The 23727-nt window shown below is 46.3% G+C and overlaps 1 protein-coding gene across 3 annotated transcripts in view; it reads right to left on the bottom strand.

Annotated features, from left to right (window-relative positions):
- ctnnd2b (catenin (cadherin-associated protein), delta 2b) overlaps positions 1-23727 on the bottom strand; it is a 778554-nt gene that overhangs the window by 485686 nt on the left and 269141 nt on the right. For all 3 annotated transcript variants that reach the window (XM_078229049.1, XM_078229027.1, XM_078229038.1), the window contains exon 2: positions 2928-3040. In XM_078229049.1, coding sequence (XP_078085175.1) covers positions 2928-3040 — 113 coding nt within the window. The remainder of the gene's footprint in view (positions 1-2927; positions 3041-23727) is intronic.

Raw genomic sequence — 23727 nt, 5'->3', positions numbered from 1 at the left:
CTGGCAGTGTCAACCTATGCCAAGGGGGCAGCGCCGGGGCATTACTAGGCCACTGCAAGGCCATGTCCCTCTCCCCCGGGGGCCATGCTTACCTCTACAATCCCATGGTGACCCCCACAACAGGTTTATGTCTATGTCAACCTGTTGTAAATGGTGCTGGCATGATGGCACGCCAATGCCCACTGAATATCCGGTGAGGGGCTAAGTCCCAGAGAGAGTGCTCACTAATGATATGTTAAAGTATTAAAATGAGCTTTCTGTGGTCCCATGGCATGGTTCACGCCACTCCACTGGCAAGGGACCAGGAAGATTGGAACTCGGAAACTCGCTGGCACAAATCGTGTTCTCCGGATTTTGAGCACGGGCCGCCATTCCCGCAGACAGAGCGTGCGGGCGCCAAATTGCCTCCACAATCCCTGAAATTTAATCTACGCGCTGTTCATTTTGGTGGAGAGATATTCCGATGGTATCCTGCAGGGCAAATATTCTGCAGCAATTGGGCACAACAGTTCGGAAATCTGGGGAGGGGAAACTTTTAACAGCAGAATTCAGCTCCTGATCCATCCTCTGCTGCCACGAGTTCAAATGGTACTGAGCCATTTCTGGGGAGATCGGTGGCGGGAGCGGGAAATCCCACGGGAGTCCCAAAATGCAGTTTACGCCGATGGGATTTCATGTTCCGATTGACCCCCTGTCCCCACCCTGCACCACATCTAGTCACCAGCAACCCGGGGTTTGCCCGGGGCAGCACGGTGGCACTGCTGCTTCACAGCGCCAGGGACCCGGGTTCGATTCCCGGCTTGAGTCACCATCTGTGTGGAGTTTGCACGTTCTCCTCGTGTCTGCGTGGGTTTCCTCCGGGTGCTCCGGTTTCCTCCCACAGTCCAAAGACGTGCAGGTTAGGTACATTGACCATGCTAAAATTCTCCCTCAGTGTACCCGAACAGGTGCTGGAGTGTGGCGATGAGGAGATTTTCATAGTAACTTCATTGCAGTGTGAATGTAAGCCGATTGACCCCTTGTTCCCACCCTGCACCACATCTAGTCACCAGCAACCCGGGGTTTGCCCAGGGCAATGTGACACTAATAAATAAACTTTTAAAGACTCTTGCTAAGCTAAGGAGGCAGAAAATTCTTTGAGAAAACAAACAAGGAAGGAATAATGAAGCTTGACAATAAACCATTGCTTCAGCTGCTCAATCGTTTAAGCGGCGTCCTTCAACAAGATGAAGTTAAGGCAAGGTCATTCTCATAGGAAGAGGTCCAAGACATTGGGAATATATCAGAAACTATTAAAAATTGAAAAGCAATTTGCACAATTCCCTACATGTCTAACATTTGTAACAAATCAACTTGTTTGTAAGACAATGCTTCTGTGCATCATCACCCAATGGTAATCAATAAAATACTGCTCAAAGGCATTACAAATTTAAACTTGAGCACTATTTTGAATTCTGTACACACTATTTGCACAATAATTTAAAATGGACGAGAATGAGTAGACACCTGTTTATATCTTTCCCATTTTTTTATTTTTATTGAAGTCAGTGGAAGGGATGCAAAATGGGTTACCAAGGTCACAATCGCCTGCTCTACAATATTGCGCCACGCCAAAGCCTACCCCTTTGCTTTCACTGGTGCAACTCCAATTCCATCCCTAACCCAGAGCACCGGTGTAGGAAGCTGCCCCCTTGCCCCTTCCCAACTCTCCAGTTTAGAAAGCGAATGCAACCAGACAGGATCAGAAATGGCAGTCGCATCAAACTATTGTACTGTCCGCAGAATAACGCAGAGCTAAAGCCACAAGGTCTAACCGCTATTGAGAGGGGGATATTTACAGTTAACATCAAGAATATAAAAGTCAGCAGCATTGCACACACATCTGGACACACCCCAGACCACTGTAAAGTGAAAAGGACTGCACTTGGCCACTAGTAGGGTATCCCACACGGATTTTGAGATAAACAATGAGTTGTCAGAGTGCTTCATAACATTGAGGCATTGCTCCGACACAGAGCTAGTATCTGCAAGAAGGTAAATTAATTGTGCGGTGTTTAAATCAGGCAACATATAACCCATTATATTCATACACACCAAAGACATTTTCCATCAGCATAAAGGTCATTGGCTCAGCAGAATGTTTTATAGTGTTTTGTATGAAATGGAATTCGCGCAACGTACCTTCTCTCTGTATAGATAATATAAATATATCTATTTATATCTATACTTATCTCTGGATCTGTATATCTATATAATCTACATCAATCTTTATAAATCCATATTCTAATTAAATAATTACTGTACACATATCGATATGTATGTAAAGTATTTCCATCTATCATATACCTGTATTTGTGAGCATGTATACATTTGATACCTTGAGGGGAATAGATTTAATGTTTGAGTAGCATCCAAACGTTAAATTGCCATAGACCCTACTCCTCAGTTCTATTACATGATTGAGTGGATTGAGGCTGCATGCGTACTCATCCTGATAAAATATCGCTCTATAGAGAGCACACTTCCACAGGCAGCTGAACATGCTGGTGGCCTAACTCTGAAGAGAGTTTGATGACAGAGGTTCACATTTAAGAGGAGAAAGTCAGGAGTGAGTCCTCAAACACACTGCTCCCCTGTACCTCCCATCAGTTAGCATTACTGCTGCACTGGAGGTTTTTCCTTCACTTGCAAATATTTTGAATGGAATAAGGGAAGCTATGCATATGCCTTCACCACCTAGGCTGTAGCAGTTCAATGTTCCTCCACAATGACCCCCCCATCCCCTGCATAACCCACCACGTTTGCATGTTGGTTCAAATTTCCACACATCAAACATTCGCTCTGAGGACACCTCAAAGCCTGTTGCAAAGGAGACATAGAATTACATGGTGCCAGGAGACACCTCACCAAGTCAGTGCGGTCCATACCTAATGCTGCTCATGCTGCCAGTGTCAGATCCCAGTTTGCATCGCTCCAACTGGCTGGCAACAATCTGGCGCTCGGCCTCCAGCTCTCTGGTTAGTCTCTCAAACTGCAGCTCCTGCAACGGGAAGAAGAAAAGAAAAAGAAAGGGGCATCAGTCATGAGAAAAGGAGGGATGAAGGATTGAGGTGGGGTTGGGGCAGGGGACATGAGCAATTCCTCCTTTATACTGCTGTCACTGAGTCGGAAGATGTGTAGATAAGGCCAAAGGCAGCACAATAGGCAGCTAAACAGAAAAACAATCAATACAAACCAGTCCTGTTTAGAAAAGTCCTTTTCCTTTGACTTTCACAAGTGATGTATCTGACATAATTGCATCTCAAGCATTCCCAAAGAGAATGCAGCTCACACTTTGCACCGAAGAAGAGCTGCATTTATATAGTGCCTTTCATAGTTCAGAATGGAACAACCTGTCTTACCGACAATTAAGTATTTTTGATGTGTATAGCCACTGTTGTCACGCTGGAAACTTGGCAGTCAATCTGTGCATCGCGTGGTCCTTTTTGACTGCCAGATGATAAAGACCAGATAACCGTTTTTGAAAAAGTGTTGCTGGCAGATATATTCCAGAACACTGGGGCGAACCCTTCTGCCCTTTGAAATAGTGCCATGGGATCGCTTTGTTCCACTTAAGAAACAAGACAGGCCTTGGTCTGATGCCTCATCCAAAAGATGGCATCTCCAATAGTGTGTCACTCCTGCTGCACTCCACTGGAGTTTCAGTCTAGATTATAAATTGAATTGGGGCATCATACAATCCCTACAGTGCAGAAGAGGCCATTCGGCCCATCGAGTCTGCACCAACTCTTACCCAGGCCCTCTCCCCTGCAACTCCACACTCTTACCTTGGCTAAGTGTCCCTTAGTGTCAGGGGGAACTAGCTAGGGTAAATGCATGGGGTTATGGAGATACGGCCGGATGGGATTGTGGTTGGTGCAGACTCGATGGGCCGAATGGCCTCCTTCTGCACTGTAGGATTCTATGTTTCTAATCCATCTAACCTACACATCTTTAGACACGAAGGGACAATTTAGCATGGCCAATCCACCTAACCTGCACATCTTTGGAGTGTGGGAGGAAACCAGAGCACCCGGAGGAAAGCCACGCAGACACGGGGAGAGCGTGCAAACTTCACACAGACAGTGACCCAAGGCCGGAGTGGAACCTGGGTCCCTGGGGCTGTGAGACAGCAGTGCTAATCATTGTGCCGCATGAACCCACAACTTTCTAACTCCGTGCCAATATTTTCTCACTAAGTCATAGCTGACATCGAATTATAAATGGGACAGAACTACATTCCACTATGATGGCACTTGCTTCTCCATTAATCGTAGGCTGCTTAGAGGTGACACCAAGGTTAGGAACTTATTAGGAAATGAAGCAGTTGACTCAGTGTTGTCACTTTTACTCTTCCCTCCAATCGATTTTACTGTTAAACCAGTGGAGGTTTATGCAGGGGCAGATGGGAGAGTTGTGGGAGCCGAGGGAGGAGCAGGGAAAGTTAATCTTGGCTGTGAAATGCCCCCTTCAATCAAGGTGTATTCTGTTAGCTCAGTAACTGACTGCAGGATTAGTAGATCTTTGTGACCACAGAAAGAGTAGGGGCGGGATTTTCCGGCCACACTCGCCCCAAGACCGGAAAATCCCACCCGAGGTCAAAGGACATTTGCATGGTCCATCCCCACCCGCTATGATTCCCATGGGATGGGAAAATTCTGTCCAAAGTGTAAATATTGAGACTTTTCAAGCTGCTCCCCAACCTGACACCAGTTTTTGGTGATAGCCCTATTTTACTCAAACAGCCTGGCATGAGGCAGAAGGTCAAGCGAGAAAGGAATGATTGGATTTCAAAATAAAATACTAGGAGGGGGGATCTGACCAAAAAAAATCGAAGTCCCGACCAAACAAGTGTGAAAATGGGAGAAATTCACGTTGTTTTTTTGGGCGATTTAAAAATCGAATCTTACCTGATTTAGGCAAAAAAATCTTGACAGACCAGTTTCTCGCCAGCAGGGAGGTGGTGGACAGGGCCGAAATCGCCCAAAACCTGGCTGACAGCAGCAGAGCACAGAGACCTGTCACTGTCTCTGCTGCTATAGGAGGCCTTCATGGCCGAAATCCAGTCCCCACCTTCCCCCGCTACTGTGGGGTTCCCTCCCCCTACTGGGACCAATCGCCAACTCCCCTCACCTGGACCAATCGCTCCCTCCACCCATCGCTACTGCAGAGTGGTAGCGGTTTCCCCTCCCCCTACTGATCACTGTTGCAGTGTTTGCCTCCCCACCCTGGTCTGGCCCTGCCCCTTCAGTTGACCCCACCCCTCTCAGGCCCCGCTCCCCTGGCATTGCCTGGATGTCAGACTGGCAGTGCCAAGATGCCAAGCTCGCACTACCTGATTTCTCAGCTCTCTCGTGATCTCACCGGCTCACCCCGCTCATTGGCCGGCGGGGTGCAAGGGTAAGATCGCTCCCAAGGAGTGGAGTGACAATCTGACTCTGAGTGCAACTCCACACAAGTTACAGGTCATTGTTTCCCTGTGTGAGCAGGCCCGTTGACTGCACTGTCTTAGTTAACCAGCATGTATTGATGTCTTTAATGATCTAAGTGTCATGAGAATATCAGGGAAAGGCAAGAAATTGGAATATTTTCTACTGGTAATGTTCTGGTTAAATATTTTAAATTGTGGGATTAGTGCACAGCCAGAGTGACTGTGTGAATGGAACTAGTACATTTGATATGTTAATAGCCTTAGCAACACTGTAAATGGATGTTTACCTAAGACAAGTTGGTAACCATGGGAAATAGGATTTGAATAAGTTATTAAGGGTTCAAAAGAAGGGATGCAAGATGTTTCACAAGGTGAATTACTTTGTTTTTAAACTCAAAAACCTAAAATCAAGAGATGAATATAATTAAGTCTGGGGGAAGTGCCATTCTAAAGAAGTTAGGTCAGGTCAGGGAAAGTTCAAAAAGGAAAAATCATATTTAAGAAAATAGGGTGCTGGTTTTCTCGATCTCAGCCAATAACAGGATTAGCTATTGAATGCCCAGCAAGCAGTGTGAGTGAAGAAAGCCTGATTTGGAAAGCAAGCTGATGGTTTACCTCGAAGTAACCCCAAGAGACATAACTGCATTGTGTGGTAACAGTTAGTTGATTTTTAGAAATCTTAAAATATATTGGGTATTGTGCAACAGTTTGGGGAGCTCTGAAGGTAGTTAAGTTAGAATTATTTGGAACTGTTTAAATTAGTGATACTGTATATAGCCATTGTTCCAGTTAAGTGTACTTCTAGTTTACTTTGTTGCTGTTTATTCTATTTCTAATAAACATTTATTTTAGTAAAATCATCACAAAATGTTTGGGACATCATTCTCAGGATTTCAAAGCTTTCCTCATACAATACCAAACAACAAAAATATAATTGAGGGCAGTTGTTTCAAGTTTCCCTTCTGGGATTTGAGCAACTCAGCGTTTACCATCAGCTGTGCCCTTAACATAAACCAATGTTGCCACTCTATCCTACCCTTTGAAAAGCTGCTGCACCAATCTTTTGCTGCTCGTCCCTGAAAGTCTCTGATTTTTAAAGAAGCATCATGCAGTTGCTCACACATTTCTGTACGTCGCCACAGCAACACAGTTCAGTTGCTACGTCTGCCAATGCATCTGAGACCCTCTCACGCCCGCAACACCCATCTCAATGCATGACCCCTTCGAGGATGTCACACACCGAGCACTCCCAGGCCTACCCCCAGAAACACCTAAAGCAGGCCACCAACGTTCCTCAAAACACAGGCTCTTACTCCATTTACAACCTAGGACATGGCTTGCAACGCAATGTCTAGACAGGCAAGCCTGTGCCAACCAAACCTTTTCCTCCTATGACACACAGATCAGCACCTCCCAACCATGACCATTAAATCCCATGAAGTTGACCCTCACTGACAACAACACATGTTGGCTCATGTCCCTCCCCTTTCTTCTTCCAGGATTGCCCAGGCCCAGAGCAGCCAGGGTTCCCGGTGTTTAGCTCTGTATTTGCCTGACTACATTCCCATAAAGCGGCTTGTGATATTTTACTGCATCAAAAGGCACAATATAAATGCAAGTTGTTGTTACGTTACACATTTCGTTTTATGTTTTATCTCCACAATGAGCTGCGGCAATTGATATTTTTTCACAAAAGCATTCTACAGTTTTGGAAAGCATTGCTATCTGTTCTTTTTTTCAATTGAGAGAAGTAACCAGCAGTGCAATTGGAAGCAGATTGAAGTTGAACCGGTGCCAGCGTTCTCAGGCTCCACCACCTTCAATAGATCCCAGAGGACATTTTTTTTTTCCAGCCTCAGATTTTGTCTATCAAAGCAATGAACTGATGAAGGACCCCTAGGCATAGGTCCAACTCTGCCAGCATCAGACTGACATGTCTAAGGCACTTAGCCCTAGAACTACAGAGCTCAAGCACTCAACCCTCATCTGTGAGGTTCCCACTCCAATGCCAAGTTCCGGCCCATTTATTGAAACTGAGCTTTGTACTCTGCCCCCGCTAGGTTTTTGAACAACATAAAGGAAAAATTATACATCTTTGTATCATTCAAAAAAGACCACCTTCCAGGCTTTACTCAATTTTTAAAGTCATGTGTGTGTTCTCAGATCCGTCACCCCATCCTATGTTTGTAACCTCCTTCAGGCCTACAACCCTCTGAGGTCTATTCTGTTCTTCAGATCATATCTCTTGTGTCTCTTTCAGTTCCTTCATCCCAGCACCGACAGCCTTGGCTCTAAGCTCTGGAATTGCTTCATTAAACCTCTCTGTTTCTATCCCCTGTTCTCTTTTCTTTCAAGACGCATCCTAAAATCCAACTCTTTGACTAAGATGTTGGCTACCTGTTCTTTAATGGGTGGAATCCACCTGGTCCTGGGGATGGCAAACCTGAAGGTTGGGATTGGGAAGAGGGTAGGACAGGGTGACATGGGTCAATGAGCCATTGTGTTCCTGCCTCTAACCGATTGTGCAGGGGACGGCGTGAGAGTGACAAGGTCTACCCGCCTTCCAGTGCCTTGAAGCTAATTTGTATATTTAAGTGCCAAATTGTGGGCAGATTGGGGGAACCATTGGGATTTTTCCGGCAACAGATGGGCCCCTGCTGAGGCCAAAGACTGGCAGATGCCTGGCATGGTCTTGTTGGTGGCTGGCCAGAGTGCCAAAAAGGCCTTCAATACTTACCACCCCCCTTTATCCTATTCTCTTTCTAAAAGGTTCCTAGATCTGGCCTTAAGTGCTCTAAGCTATAGGGCTATGGGCCAGGCGCAGGAAGGTGGGATTAGAAAGGGCACTTGGGTTTCCTTAGGCTGGCATGGACAAGAGGGGCCAATTGGCCTTCATCTGTGCTGTAACTTTTCTATGTTCTATTGCCCTCCCTCCCCCCTGACATCAGAGCCATTGAATCAGTAGGCCACACTGTGGCTGATATTACAACAAAAGCTTTTCATTGGTTGCACGTACAGCACTTAGAAACACCTAGTGGCCATGAGAAGCGCTATATAAATGTAAGGGTGGGGTTTCCAGCTCCCATCCATCGCAGGACTGGAAATTTCCACCTGAAGTCAATGGCACCTTTTGCCGGTCGGTCAGATTTTATGTCCCACCCACTATGGTGCCCGCGGTAGGTTGGACCATGCCTTCCTTAAGCCTTTCTCCCTTTCTTTAGAAGCCGTGTACAATATCCGTCTCAGACAAGGGTAGTGAGTAACAAATTAATTCACACCTTCAGGAGCTGAGGGAGGAGGAAGAAAACTGGTGAAAATATTTTGAAGGAGAAAGGCTGATAGGGTCAAAAGCACATACCGAATAATGCGACAACACTGATATTGTCACTCAAATGTTTATCATATCATATCTACTGTGCAGAAGGAGGCCATTCAGCCCATCGAGCCTGCACCAACAATGATCCCACCTAGGCCCTATCCCCGTAACCCCAAGTATTTACCCCACTAGTCCCCCTGACTAAGGGGCAATTTAACATGGCCAATCAACCTAACCTTCACATCTTTGGACTGTGGGAGGAAACTGGAGCACCCAGAGGAAACCCACACAGACGCAGGCAGAATGTACAAACTCCACACAGACAGTGACCCAAGCCGGGAATCGAACCCTGGTCCCTGGCACTGTGAGGCAGTAGTGCTAACCATTGTGCCACCGTGCGGTTTACAGCCTCGGGTCTAAGCTCATATTGTTAGTTTTGGCGCTGCTCTTTGTTTTAAGGTGCACTCCACCTTCCTATTCTGGAGCTTGCGTTCCCCCCAAACCCTGAAATCCCTTGGCACAGTCGATGGTTTTTGGTCTCTTGCTGGACCACTGTGAAGTTCTGAAGCTTCACCAGTCGATTGAAATTAAACTCTGAAACAATCAGCTTGATCCAAAATTCCTTAAATCAGATAACATCCATCTTGGACCTTGCTTGTACCTTGCCTTCCTCGCCTGGAATAGTAACTTAAACACTGCCCGTCCTTTTAAATCAGCTCAGCCCTTGATACAATAAAAAACATGACTCCACTGAGAACTCAATCCAGCTTTCAGGAGATCAAAACTCCCCCGTCACCCGGGAGAGACTACTTAACATTTACACATCAACACTCCAACAATAAAATGTCTCAACAGCAAAGTAAATCAGGGTTTTTTTGTAAACAGGAATAATACAGAGCCATTGGTAAAACACACCCATTTCTTTTACAAACTGGAAAAGCACCTGCACCTCATGATGCAGCACATCCGAGACGAGATGCAAACGTACAGCATGAAAGCTTTACATGTCTCGGGGGGGCTTTATCTTGGAGGACAATCAGTTCCAGGCTGACGGGGGAGGGGAAGGGGGGGGCAGCAGAGATGATGATTTTTTAAAAATCCCTCCTTTTGTGGAGACTACATTCTTCCTTCGAAAAGATTCACCGTTACATAACTCAGCAAGCGCACACCTGCCCTCCCGTTAGCACACTGTAACTTCTTTTTTTTGCTGACCTCTCCCGGATCTTTGTCATTTCTTTCAAAAGAGTCGCCTTCAACTTAGTTTCAGACGTAGCGTGAATGTTTTGGATGTCAGACCATATAAATGGGAAGCCCTTTACGGCAACCCGAAGTTTCAAAGCGGGGGGGGTGGGGTGGGGTGGGGGGGGGGGGGGTAGCGGCGAACTAAAACGGACATTGACGCTGCAGCCGATGCTCGATCTCGCTGTTCGTCTGAGGCATCCCAGTAGGGTTTGCATGCTTGGGAGATTTTTCTCAGGTTGAATTGGTCTACGCCTTGCAAATAAGAATCGTCAACGCAGGCTGTTGTACTTCGGGGTGTCTCTTAGAGCAAAAGAAAAAGATCCTTGTACTAAAACAAACGCACAAAATAACGGATACCGGGCTGAACACATCTGCAAGGCAAGCAGAACTAATTTCCCCACCTTCCCTGTCTCAGGCAGAAAGTGCTGTCAGCTACAGCAGTGCAAAGCAGATGAACTGAAAGACAAAGCACCTCACACAACTCACAAGACCTTTTTGAGAGAAAAAAAAAGTCAGCGTTACCTCATCACACTGTAAACAGATAAAATTCCGACTCAAGTACCTGAATCTGGACCATGCTATGTAAACAGCACAGCAAAGTACTCCAAGCCCCTCCAAGTTAACATTCCTTCCAACGAGCAAACAACTTTTGCCACTCATTAGTAAACGTCTCATCCAATGCTAGCAGCCTGAGCACTCGCCGTCTTCCAGGCATACTAGAATGGAGTTCACCCAGGCACAAAGGTCTCCATGGCAACCGCTGAATTTCGACCCTTGTTGGCATTATTTATGCAACATTTCACCACAAAAGGCCTCCTCGGTAGCTGTGAAGGCCCAATCCTGCAATTTTCCAATCAGCACTCTTCCTTTCTCGTTCCGGAGGCAATCAGCATTCCCCTGTTAAGAGACAGCGGCGCGATGAAAAATTAAGATGCTTTACAGAGATAGGGAACCATCGCTTCGGAGGAGGTTTGAAATCTATAGCCCGGAAGTAGTACGGAATTTTTATTCAGAGCAGCTTAAAGGACTGATCAGGGAGGGGCGGATATTAATACTATATTTCAAAGGTTTTGTTCAGTGACAATGAATTGGGTGAAAAAGGAACCGACTCCCGTGTGAAACACTCTGACCTTCCTCACACAGCAAACACCACGTTCCGTCCCAAGATAATCAGCCTACATATGGACACATTTATATAGAATCATACAACATTCAGCCCATTGATTTTATGCCAGCCGTCTGAAAGAAATAAAACAGTTCCAACTCCCTTTTTCTTTATATATAGCCCAGAAATAATTTATTTTACAAGGATACATCCTTGAGGGGAGGATAATGGCCGAGTGGTATTACCACTAGACTATTAATCCAGAAACTCAGCTAATGTTCTGGGGACCCGGGTTCGAATCCTGCCATGGCAGACAGTGGAATTTGAATTCAATAAAAATTATCCGGAATTAAGAATCTACTGATGACCATGAAACCATTGTCGATTGTCAGAAAAACACATCTGGTTCACTAACGTCCTTGAGGGAAGGAAATCTGCCGTCCTTGCCTGGTCTGGCCTACATGTGACTCCAGAGCCAAAGCAATGTGGTTGACTCTCAACTGCCCTCCAACGGCAACTAAGGACGGGCAATAAATGCTGGCCAGCCAACGACGCCCATGTCCCAGGAATGAATAAAAGAATTCCCTTTGAAAATTACTGCTGAATCTGCTCTCAACATTCTATTAGGAAGTGTATTGCGCTGGGATATAGAATCCCTACAGTTGAGAAGGAGGCCATTTGGCCCATCGAGTCTGCACCGACCACAATCCTACCCAGGCCCAATTCCCGTAACCCCATGCATTTACCCTGCTAATCCCCCCGACCCTAGGGTCAATTTAGCATGGCCAATCAACCTAACCCGCACATTTTTGGACTGTGGGAGGAAACCTGAGTACCCGGAAAAAAACCCACACAGACACGGGGAGAAAGTGCAAACTCCACACAGATAGTGACCTGAGGCCGGAATTGAACCCGGGACCCTGGCACCGAGGCAGCAGTGCTAGCCACCATGCCACCCTAAATAAACATGTATTCGAAACATAAACACAACACAGGCAAGCTTTTTTTTCATCAATGAGAATGATACTGGGTCACAAGAGTTGAATAATGAGCATCGATTGGCTTATGTTTTCTTGAGTTTTGAAGGTTGAGGGGTAACCTGATTGAGGCATTAACATGATTAAGGGATTCAATGGAGTGGACAAAGAGAAATTATTTCTTCTTGTGGGCAGAATCCAAAGCAAGGGGGTGCAATCCTCAGTCAACAGTGATATTAGAAGGCATCTTTTCTCACAAGATGCAGTGGAAATGTTGAACTCTCATCAAAAAATACTATGGGTGTCGAGAGTCAATTATTTTTCAGACTCAGGTCATTGTGTTCGTATTAGGTAAGGGTATCAAAGGATTTGGAACAAAGGCAGATAAATGGAGATACAGATTGGTCATGGATGGCAGAATTGACTCAAGGGGCTGAATGACCTACTCCTGTTCCTATGTTCCAAAGACTCTGTGTTCCGCTATAATTTGTTTGGTGAAATCTTTCGCAGCGCAGCCTATTTTTAAAAAACTTTTTCTTCACTTAGTCCAGACAAGTCAACCTATCGATTACCAGGCATGTGGGGGAGGGTGGGTTCCTTATTAGAGAAGTTTACAAAGAATTGGGCGGCATGGTGGCACAATGCTTAGCACTGCTGCCTCACAGCGCCAGGGATCCGGGTTTAACTCCTGGCTTGGGCCATTGTCTATGTGGAGTCTGCATGTTCTCCCCATGTCTGTGTGGGTTTCCTCCAGATGCTCCGGTTTCCTCCCACACTCCAAAGATGTGGGGGTTAGGTGCATTGGCCATGCTAAATTGCCCCTTCGTATCCCGGGATGTTTAGGTTAGAGGGATTAGCCGGGTAAATAGGTGGGGTTACAGGTATAAGGCCTAAGTGGGATTGTTATCGGTGCAGGCTCAATGAGCTGAATGGCCTCCTTCAATACTGTCGGGATTCTATGATTCTATGACATAGAATTGATGAAGTACCCAAGGCAAAAATATACCTGGAACCAGGTAGGATACTGTTGGGTGTTGTGGATGAGCCAGGGTAGACTGCATGTAAATTGGCTGCCACATTACCTCCATTGACTACACTTCGTAAGCACTTAATTGACTGTAAAGTGCATTGAGACGTCTTCATATCATAAAAAGTACAAATGCAAGTTTTAAAAAATATTTTTCCTGCGGGATCTCATCTTTAATTTCACTCAATAAATTCCTTCTTGGTCAATTTATTTCCTTCATTTGCTTGCCTGAGGGGTTTGACCCCGTATTTGGCTGGAACCTTCTGCTATCTCCTCTGATTGGCTGTTATTGATGGGTGATCCTCCTGAGTAAGTGCTGTGGAGGAGGCAATTGCAGCTGAGTCTGACCTTGTCTTCCCAACAGTTTTACATCAACATCTGCAGTGGAGGTAACAGGAGCAAGATCAGCCATAGACTATTTTTCCTTCCTTAACCCAAGGGCGTTGAGTCCAATTGTAGAGTTCATGCCCCCTGTGGTCAGCTACATCAGTGCATGTCGGTTGGGCTTTTATGATCTGTGTGCTTCAGATATTTGGTGGTTTGCACAGAATTTGCAGCACAGAAATAAGCCACTTTTCCAGAGCTTCGGGCCAAGCCAGCTGAAAGCATGACCACGATTGCTGGAGTGCTGAAAATGGAGGTGAGTGTTGACCTCAGTTGGCTGTTGAGCAAAGGAAGGTTCCAGTGATGGAAAGGGAAAGACCAGGGAGGGATTTGAACACAAGGATGAGAATTTTATAATTGTGCTTTATATAAGCTGGACTTGCCAGCGTTTATGTTCCACGTGAGCCTCCTTCTACCCAACCTCTTGCAATATCAAGTTGTCTTTTTATTCCTGTTTCTGTCATGTATTTATCGAGCTTTCCCTTAAATGTATCTATGCTTTTCAACTCCAGCTATTCTATATATTACCACATACTTCCCACATTTGAAGTACTCTCCAAGTAAAAGATGTGAGGTTAGGTGGATTGGCCATGCTAAATTGACCCTTAGGGTGGGATTTTATAGCCTCACTCGCCTCGTAACCGTAAAATCCCATCCGAGGTCAAGGGAACTTCCCATTGTCCGCCCCTCGCCCACTCCAATTCCCGTGGCGGGCGGGATGGAAAAATTCCAGCCTTAGCGTCGGGGGAGGGGGTTAGCGGGGTGGGGGGCAGATTAGAACAAAGAACAAAGAACAATACAGCACAGGAACAGGCCCTTCGGCCCTCCAAGCCCGCGCCGCTCCCCGGTCCAGGATTGAATCCTGAATCCAGGATCCCTGCCCAATTTTCCAGCCTATCTACATCCTAATATCCTATCCACCGAGCTGTCCCTCACAGCTACGATGCTTTGTTCATTACAACCTATTAACTCACCCCCACCCCCCTATTCCAGACCATGTGATCCCCAGGGAGAGGCGAAAACCCAGAGTGAAAAACCCCAGGGCCAATATGGGGAAAAAAAAAAATCTGGGAAATTCCTCTCCGACCCCCTGAGGCGATCGAAACGAGTCCAGGAGATCACAATGGCCCTGATCGGAAAATGCTTCCCAACCCTAGTCATTTCCACTTCCATGAACACCATATGAATTCCCTGCCCCCGAGACAGGTTCCCAACTATCCGCAGTCTCGCTCTGTACTGGCACCAGCAAGATGATCATAGAATGAAGCCTTGAAACGAGAAACAAGGAACAATTAGCCCGCGCCGCTCCCTGGTCCAAACTAGACCACTCTTTTGTATCCCTCCATTCCCACTCCGGTCATATAGCTGTCTAGATAAGTCTTAAACGTTCCCAGTGTGTCCGCCTCCACCACCTTGCCCGGTAACACATTCCAGGCCCCCACGACCCTCTGTGTGAAATATGTCCTTCTGATATCTGTGTTAAACCTCCCCCCCTTCAAAGAACAAAGAACAAAGAACAGTACAGCACAGGAAACAGGCCTTCGGCCCTCCAAGCCTGTGCCGCTCCTTGGTCCAACTAGACCAATCGTTTGTATCCCTCCATTCCCAGGCTGCTTATGTGACTATCCAGGTAAGTCTTAAACGATGTCAGCGTGCCTGCCTCCACCACCCTACTTGGCAGCGCATTCCAGGCCCCCACCACCCTCTGTGTAAAAAACGTCCCTCTGATGTCTGAGTTATACTTCGCCCCTCTCAGCTTGAGCCCGTGACCCCTCGTGATCGTCACCTCCGACCTGGGAAAAAACTTCCCACTGTTCACCCTATCTATACCCTTCATAATCTTGTATACCTCTATTAGATCTCCCCTCATTCTCCGTCTTTCCAAGGAGAACAACCCCAGTCTACCCAATCTCTCCTCATAGCTAAGACCCTCCATACCAGGCAACATCCTGGTAAACCTTCTCTGCACTCTCTCCAATGCCTCCACGTCCTTCTGGTAGTGCGGCGACCAGAACTGGACGCAGTACTCCAAATGCGGCCTAACCAGCGTTCTATACAGCTGCATCATCAGACTCCAGCTTTTATACTCTATACCCCGTCCTATAAAGGCAAGCATACCATATGCCTTCTTCACCACCTTCTCCACCTGTGTTGCCACCTTCAAGGATTTGTGGACTTGCACACCTAGGTCCCTCTGTGTTTCTATACTCCTGATGACTCTGCCATTTATTGCATAACTCCTCCCTACATTATTTCTTCCAAAATGCATCACTTCGCATTTATCCGGATTAAATTCCATCTGCCACCTCTGATTAGCAAGGTAAATACGTAGGGTTACAGGGATAGGGCCTGGATGGGATTGTTGTCAGTGTTAGCTTGATGGGTTGAATAGCACTGTAGTGATTCTACGATTCTAAACGCGTTTCCATTTTCATGAATTCTCTATTTGGTTTAATGTTGACTTTTTGCATTTATCTGCTCTGGTAGCTGATTGTGCCAGAAGTAGAAACATTCTGTCTACCTCTATTTGATAAAATGCCTTTCAAAGATCTCTATCAACTTATGCCTCAACTTTTTCTTTTCGAGTGAAAAGAACCCCAGCTTCTTAAGTCTTCCCTGATATGTATCCACTTTTACACTTTCTACATCTGTTTTGCAAATACTCCAGTGCCTCTATATTTTTCTGGAGATCAGAACTGTGTGCAGTACTCTCACAAAAATACCCATCTAATGGGATAGTTGATCAGTGAGACAGATGATAAAACTCTTTGGGTCTGAAATGCAACCAGTCTGATTCACACCTCAATCTTTCCATAGTCAGGTGACCATGCCATGAGGTTGCCTTTGGAGGCAGACATCTCAAGATCAGTTCAATAAAAGCCTCTCACAGAAACACATTAGAGAGGTGCAGCTGTCCTTGTATTTGCAACATGGTGTCAGAGGGTGGCAAGAAATAGATTTCTGAGCCCTGGAAATGATTCAGGGAATATCCTGAGAACCTTGGCACGCAGAAAAGTACAAATCTGTGAAAAAGCGGCTAAAACCAACGACAAAACCAACGACAAGCTGCAAATTAAATTATTGGCTAAAGAGAAAAAGGATAAAGGAGACACAAAGGCTGCAAGCAAATTACTGAATGAGTAAAAATGGCTGGAATAAAATTTCCAATCCATTGAAAAATGATGAATGGTAAAATTGGTAGTTTTTCCAACTATAATGACAAAACAATGAGATTGCAACAGACTTCATTAACAAGCCTGAAAAGATAAGAGTAGCTACACTTTTAACACTGCTGGGGAGGGACTGAAACAAAGTGTATCCCACCCTAAATCTAACAAATGAGCAAAACAAAATGACAGTGAGTTTGAAAGACTTGCATGCACATTTTGAACCATGAGTGAATGTTACGTATGAATGATATGCATTCAATGCTAGAGTTCAGAGTGAAAATAAGACCATTGAATGGTACGTCATAGCTGTAATGCAGCTAGCAGAATCATGCAAATTTGTACAGCTAAAAGATAATCTGATTAAAGATAAACTGGTTTTAGGGGTGAGAGATCCCTCGGTGAGAACAAGTTTACGACAAGATGAGACACTGACCCTAAAGAAAGCAATAGACATGTGCTGAAATGTGGAAGTTGTAAATCAACAGCCAAAGCATATGTGTGGCGGAGCAAACCAGGAGATATATTTTGCTGAGAGACAGTTCCAAGCCCAATGGATGGAGCAATTGCAAGATGCAAATACAGCAGAGGACAGCATGCACAGGAAAAGAAGATTCGTCTAACATGGGGAAAGCAGTGTTTTAACTGCAAGAAGCAAAATCATTTTGTACACAAATGTTTGACGATAAAATGTCAAAACAATACAGTTGGCCACTGGAGAGATTTCAGCAACAAGCCTGATCAAGAACTATAGGCAATACAACAGGTTGGCACTCCCCGGCATCCAACCCTCTGGGGGGCCACGATGGCTCCCCTTCACTCCAGTAGAGTCTGGCCATCAGCTCCCCACAAGTAGGGAGCTATTGTAATCCCCATTGGAGTGAACCACTCCTGGCAATGGGTGGGGGCGAGGGAGGGGTGGGGGGATGCTTGTGGGCCTGGAGATTTCAGTCCCGGGCTCGCTAATGAGATTTAAATTGTATTGAAATTAGCATTTGCATGATTTATACAGCTCCACGCCAATTTCTGCCACAGGGCTGATGATGCTGGAAATCCAGCGCTCGGAAAATCGTGGAGGCTGTGGTGCCAGCGGGGAGGCCATAGCGCCCAGTGGGAAGCCCGCAAAATGGCCACCACTCGAGTCTCCCAACTCATTGTGCTACAAAAGCAGTGCAACGGGATCTTAGAAATCTTAGAAACCTACAGCACAGAAAGAGGCCATTCGGCCCATCGAGTCTGCACCGACCACAATCCCACCCAGGCCCTACCCCTATATCCCTACATATTTACCCACTAATCCCTCTAACCTACGCATCCCAGGACACTAAGGGCAATTTTAGCATGGCCAATCAAATGGTCATCCAAATTTGGACTTTGGACTGTGGGAGGAAACCGGAGCACCCGGAGGAAACCCATGCAGACACGAGGAGAATGTGCAAACTCCACACAGACAGTGACCCAAGCCGGGAATCGAACCCAAGTCCCTGGAGCTGTGAAGCAGCAGTGCTAACCACTGGATTGGTGAATCGCCCCCAATATGCACAATGCATGTGCAGTACCTGGCAAGGAGAACAAATAGTATTAATGCATGAGAACAGCGGATATATAGTGGAAAACTTGGGTAACACAGGATTATTCGTGCAAGTGTGTCTTTCATTTGCTAGAAAAAAGGGGATGCTTGTTTCATTGAAAGTGGGGATGTTTGGGTTTGAAATGTGACCAGTCTGATTGGCACCTCAGGCTTCCTGTAATCATGTGACCATGCCTCTGGAGGCAGACATCTTAAAATCAGTTCAATAAAAGCTTCTCACAGAAACAAACTAAAGAAGTAGAACTTGTAACAGAGTGCAACTTCTTTTTACAGCACAGGAGATGAGCAAAAGTCTTCACATTATTGATACAAGTGTCTCTGAATATCACCATTAAATTACGCACAGGGAGTAGGCAGTCCTTTTTGGCACAATTGGGAATTTATATTCAAAACATGTTTGAAATTGAACTGGGAAAGTTACTGTCCAATTTTCTGGTAAAACTAATTTTCATAATCACTAAATTAAAGTATTTGAACCAGTGCGATGTGGTGGAATGTTACATAATTGTTTCTTTCCTATTTAATTCCATGTTGCAATTTAATTCTTAGAGCGAAAAATGTTTTTTTTTCAATACAAACATCACAGGATCCTACAGGGCAGAAGGAGGCCATTCGGCCCATCGCATCTGCACTGACCACAATCCCACCCAGGCCCTAAGCCCATAACCCAATGCATTTACTTTAGCTAGTCCCCCTGACACTAAGGCCAGTATAGTGTAGTATGGCTAATCCACCTGCACATCTTTGGACTGTGGGAGGAAAGCAGAGCAGCTGGAGGAAACCCACGCAGACATGGGGAGAATGTGCAAACTCCAGACAGACAGTGACCCAAGCCGGGAATCGAACCGCGGTCCCTGGCGCTGTGAGGCAGCGGTGCTAACTACTGCTGTGCCACCATGCTGCTCCAAAATGAATTTTCCAGACTCAATGCAATTAGAATCATAGAATATCTGCAGTACAGAAGGAGGCCATTTGGCCCATCGAATCTGTATCAGCCACAATCCCACCCAGGCCCTATTCCCATAACCCTCATTTTATCCTGCTAATCCCCCTGACACTAGAGTCAACTTAGCATGGCCAATCCACCTAACCCGCACATCTTTGGACTGTGGGAGGAAACTGGAGCACCTGGAGGAAACCCACACAGACATGGGGAGAATGTGCAAACTCCACACAGACAATGACCTGAGGCTGGAATTGAACCCAGGTCCCTGGTACTGTGAGGCAGCAGTGCTAACCACTGTACCGCCATGAAGGGTGTCCAAGAAGTAAACTGATTTAATTCACTGAAAATCACTGAAAAAACATTGAATTATTTCATCGATGCACACGAGTCAGTTTCCTCGTAGTTTTTCTTTTCAGGTGAAAACATTTGAATAGTGTCTACAAATGCTTGTGTACCTAAGGAAATAACCTCAATTCAAAGATCTTTCCTGACTTATTTCAATCCTGCAAATTCAACCTGGGGGTGTGACCAGTTTTCTGGGCGGGATTCAGGAAAGTTGAAACTTGAAACAGTGTAGAAGATCGTGGATTATCTTAGGCAATAACTCACATTTCAAATACCTCAATCGTTTGCATTGGTTGGGTCGATTCCACCCAGATGGCGCTGATGTTACTAGCAGAAACCTGCCCCCAAGATATTTATGGTTACTCTGAAGAATCTACACTTATTTGGATTTGAACTGTTGTGTTGGAAAGGGTCGAATATGGTTAACCCGAAGATGGTGGTTCGCCAGCGATTTTGTTCTCCAGCTGGTGAATTTCCATTCTCACTCACAGAACTTAGAATCCCTACAGTGCAGGAGGAGGCCATTTGGCCCATCGAGTCTGCACCAACCACAATCCCACCCCAGGTCCTATCCCCATAACCTCATGTATTTACCCTAGCTAGCCCTCCTGACACTAAGCGGCAATTTAGCATGGCCAATCGCCTAATTCAGACTTATCGGGGAACCAGTAAGTTCAGGATTTCCTTATGGAAGGACTGTTGGCTAGGTGACATGCTGTTCTCCTCCCATCAGAGACATCTTAAAATGCACAGAGTGCGGATTCTTAAGTTTAAGTTTATTTATTGGTGTCATAAGCAGGCTTACATTAACACTGTAATGAAGTTACAGTGAAAACTCCCTAGTTGCCACACTCCGGCGCCTGTTCAACTACACTGAGGCAGAATTTAGCATGGCCAATGCACCTAACCAGCACATCTTTCAGACTGTGGTAGGAAACCGGAGCACCCGGAGGAAACCACACAGACATGGGGAGAACGTGGAGACTCCTCATAGAAATGCCCCAAGCCGGGGATCGAACCTGGGTCCCTGGCGCTGTGAGGCAGCAGTGTTAACCACTGTGCCACCGTGCTGCCAGATTCTAGAGTTTGGATGCCTTTGGAGCTTTGATTTCTTGAGGGTCTGGTTAACTGGCTTTATCTTAACATTTCGCCCCTCCCTCCTGTGTCTGCGTGCTTTGGAAAGTATGCTCTGTATTGTGTTGCAAAGTCTGATGGAAAATGGCACCGGATGACAAGTATAAATGATGGTGAGCTTCACATGGAAGTCATTATATCACTGTTCCCCCCTCCCCCGAGACTCAATCCCAAAGGATCTTGGGGAAAAGAAAAATGAGAATTTCCAGACAACAAAAGGCTGAGTCCCAAATAGTTGGCCTTCCACCATTCTGGTAGCCTCATGATGCAATGATAATGAAGTTGTTGACTAATTATAGCAATCAATCTCTATCAATTATCCGACAAAAGACCCAGACATGCAGTAAGGAAAACTCCCCGTGAAGCAGAGCTTTGGGAACCACGGGTCCAAAATGACTGTTCCTCTCTGGTGCACAACACACAACTTGCCATGTCTCAAATTTCTCATATAATCTGTTCCAGGATGTTATTTTCTAAACAGGAATTTATCTATTTGCATTTGAATGAATCAATACCAACTGCTTCCACCATCTCCAAAACAGCCTGTTCCATAAATTTGAACACTTACTCACGGAAAGATTGGCCTCGATATTTACTCAGGTTTCCTGAGCCCGCTTTAGAAACCAACTGCAAGAGGCCTTTCAAAACTTTGACGGGCTTTCTGGCTGACAACCAGTGGGAACGCAGCAGGGGGGAGGATGTCAAATAAGTCTGGCTTCACACCGCAGGGTTTGACATCTTGACAGAGGAATCAGACATTGCAAGGTGGGATCTTGTCAGGCATTGCAGGATGTAGGTCTGACATTGCCGAGGGAATGGACATTGTGGGGCAGTCAGAGATCACGGACTGTGGGTCTAACATCACAGGGGCATCAGACATTGTGGGAGGGGAATCAGTCACATGAGTAATCTGGAGATGGGAAATTCAAGCATTGTGGACAGTTGCAAAATGTTGGGGGTTATTGAGCATCGAGAGGTGTGGGTCACTGCTGGGATGGCGGAATTAGACATCGCAGGAGAATGGACATAACAGAGAAACGTACATAGTGGGGCATTGGACATCACTGCAGCAGCTGATTCATAACGAGGCATGGGTTGAACATTGCGGGCATCACAGGTGGATCAGAGATTGCAGGGGAGTTAGACACTTCATTGGTGAACTAGACATGGCGGAAGGATTGAACATGCCTGGGGAATCATACGTCACTGTGGAGTTGGACATTGCAGGGAGTTTCTGACATTGTTGGGCATTCGACATTGGGTTGGGGTCCCTGCCCACACAAGTAAAAAGTCAGAGTTGGGCGATTGTCAATGATCTGAATGGCTGTCTTACAGCAATTTAACATTCAGAACTGTGTTAATTGCTTTAAAGTGAGACTTCTGCCCCTTTTTGGAATGCAATCCCAGTGAAAGAGAGCCAATCCGCTTGGCCAGCAGTTCTGAAGTCCCAGCATCATTAGCCAAGAACGATGGCCATAGCTGGGACTAACAGCATCCCTACAATGCCGAGGAACCCATGTAAGTCTGGGGTCATGAGCATCAGTGAGGGGTTTGGTGGCTGCATTCAAGAGATTGGGGAATGGGGTAAAGAGAGGATGACAAGGGGGTTGTGAGGTTTAGGTGTCCCCAATGGGCTAAGGGATGCGTAATGTAGATTTCTCCACCCCCTCCCCCACCTCAACTTTGCCTAACTCTAGACCTCGCAACGAAAGGTGCCAGGACTCCCCTCATGACAAGGGCCTCCCCCTTACCGAGAATAAAGTGCAAGTAATGGCAGGATGAGGCCCTTTAGTGGCCATTAATTGGCCAAGGGCAAGACCAAATCCCAAGGGCAGGAGGGTTGTCCGACATCTCCCCTGCCCCCTTGTAAAATTTCAGACAGGTTGGGGACCGGTTGGCAGATGGCGGGAATGTGCCCACCCATCTTCAAACTCGCCCGTGGGGAAGCATAAAATCTAGCCGACTGTGGGGGAGTCAATCATCTTGGAGGGATTGGACATCGTGGGGCTGTTAGAAATAGCATTACAAACCCAGACCAGACCCTCAAATGTTGTCATGGACGAGACCCCACAGTTTGCGGTGATCCAATCAGGGGCCAGGAACCTTTGTTGTTAAAGTGAATGACATTTGAAATCTCAGTTACTCACTAAGTGGATAAAGCCAAAAGATCCCATGGTTTCGAGCCAATAGAAGAAGTTTTAGCGTATGAGAGTCAGCAAAGGAAACAGTCAACACTATGGCCAGAATTTTACTGACACACCCGCCCCGGAATCAGGGCGGACGCGGCTCGCAGAACGGAATTCTCCGTTGGCCTCGGGCGGGATTTTACAAGCCTCGCCCGGACAAGGTCATAAAAGACCGGCCTATCTATCTTATACTCTAACATCCAGAATTAATATGAGGCAAACATGAATTGATAGGCAAACTGTGGTTGTGCACCCAAACAAATGGCAGGCACATCCAAGACAGATAGGTTCCCCGAATTTTCTCAGAGAACAAGCCAGACGTCAACGAGTAGCAAAAATTCTTTAAAACTCTATCTTCTTCCTGAGGGAGGCAGCCCCTTCTCTTTCAAAGATCTCACCTTTGATTTCCCTCAGCTGACACTCCAACCCATTGGATTCATAATGCTGCACCCCAGCGTCCAGTTACTAAGACGATTCCAGCTCTCCAGCTGCTCAGAGTAGGACACAACCGTTCACAGGCTTTCCTGTGCCACAACTGCCAGCTTCATGGGTTCATCACCGCCCACCAACGCCCTCACCCCCCCCCCCCCCCCCCCCCCCCACTCCCTCACCCTGGGCTTCTCTAAGCCCCAGCTTCTCAGAGCTAACAACACTTCTGCTCCAGACTGATTGGAGCAACCACTACTGATCACAGCCTACTGCTCCATCTGCCCCTTCAACTGGTCAGTGCCACCTGTTTATAGCTGCCCTCAGGGTTCTTTCCACCCCCTGCTCTGACACAGGATCAGATGCATCACCCCCTTGGTACATTCTGTACCGTAAACGTTTCAACCTCCA

This window comes from Mustelus asterias, chromosome 2 (genome assembly GCF_964213995.1).
Source record: "Mustelus asterias chromosome 2, sMusAst1.hap1.1, whole genome shotgun sequence".
Classification (NCBI taxonomy): Eukaryota; Metazoa; Chordata; class Chondrichthyes; order Carcharhiniformes; family Triakidae; genus Mustelus; species Mustelus asterias.
The sequence above is the reverse complement of the archived record's forward strand: the minus strand, read 5'-3'. Positions and strand labels throughout refer to the sequence as shown.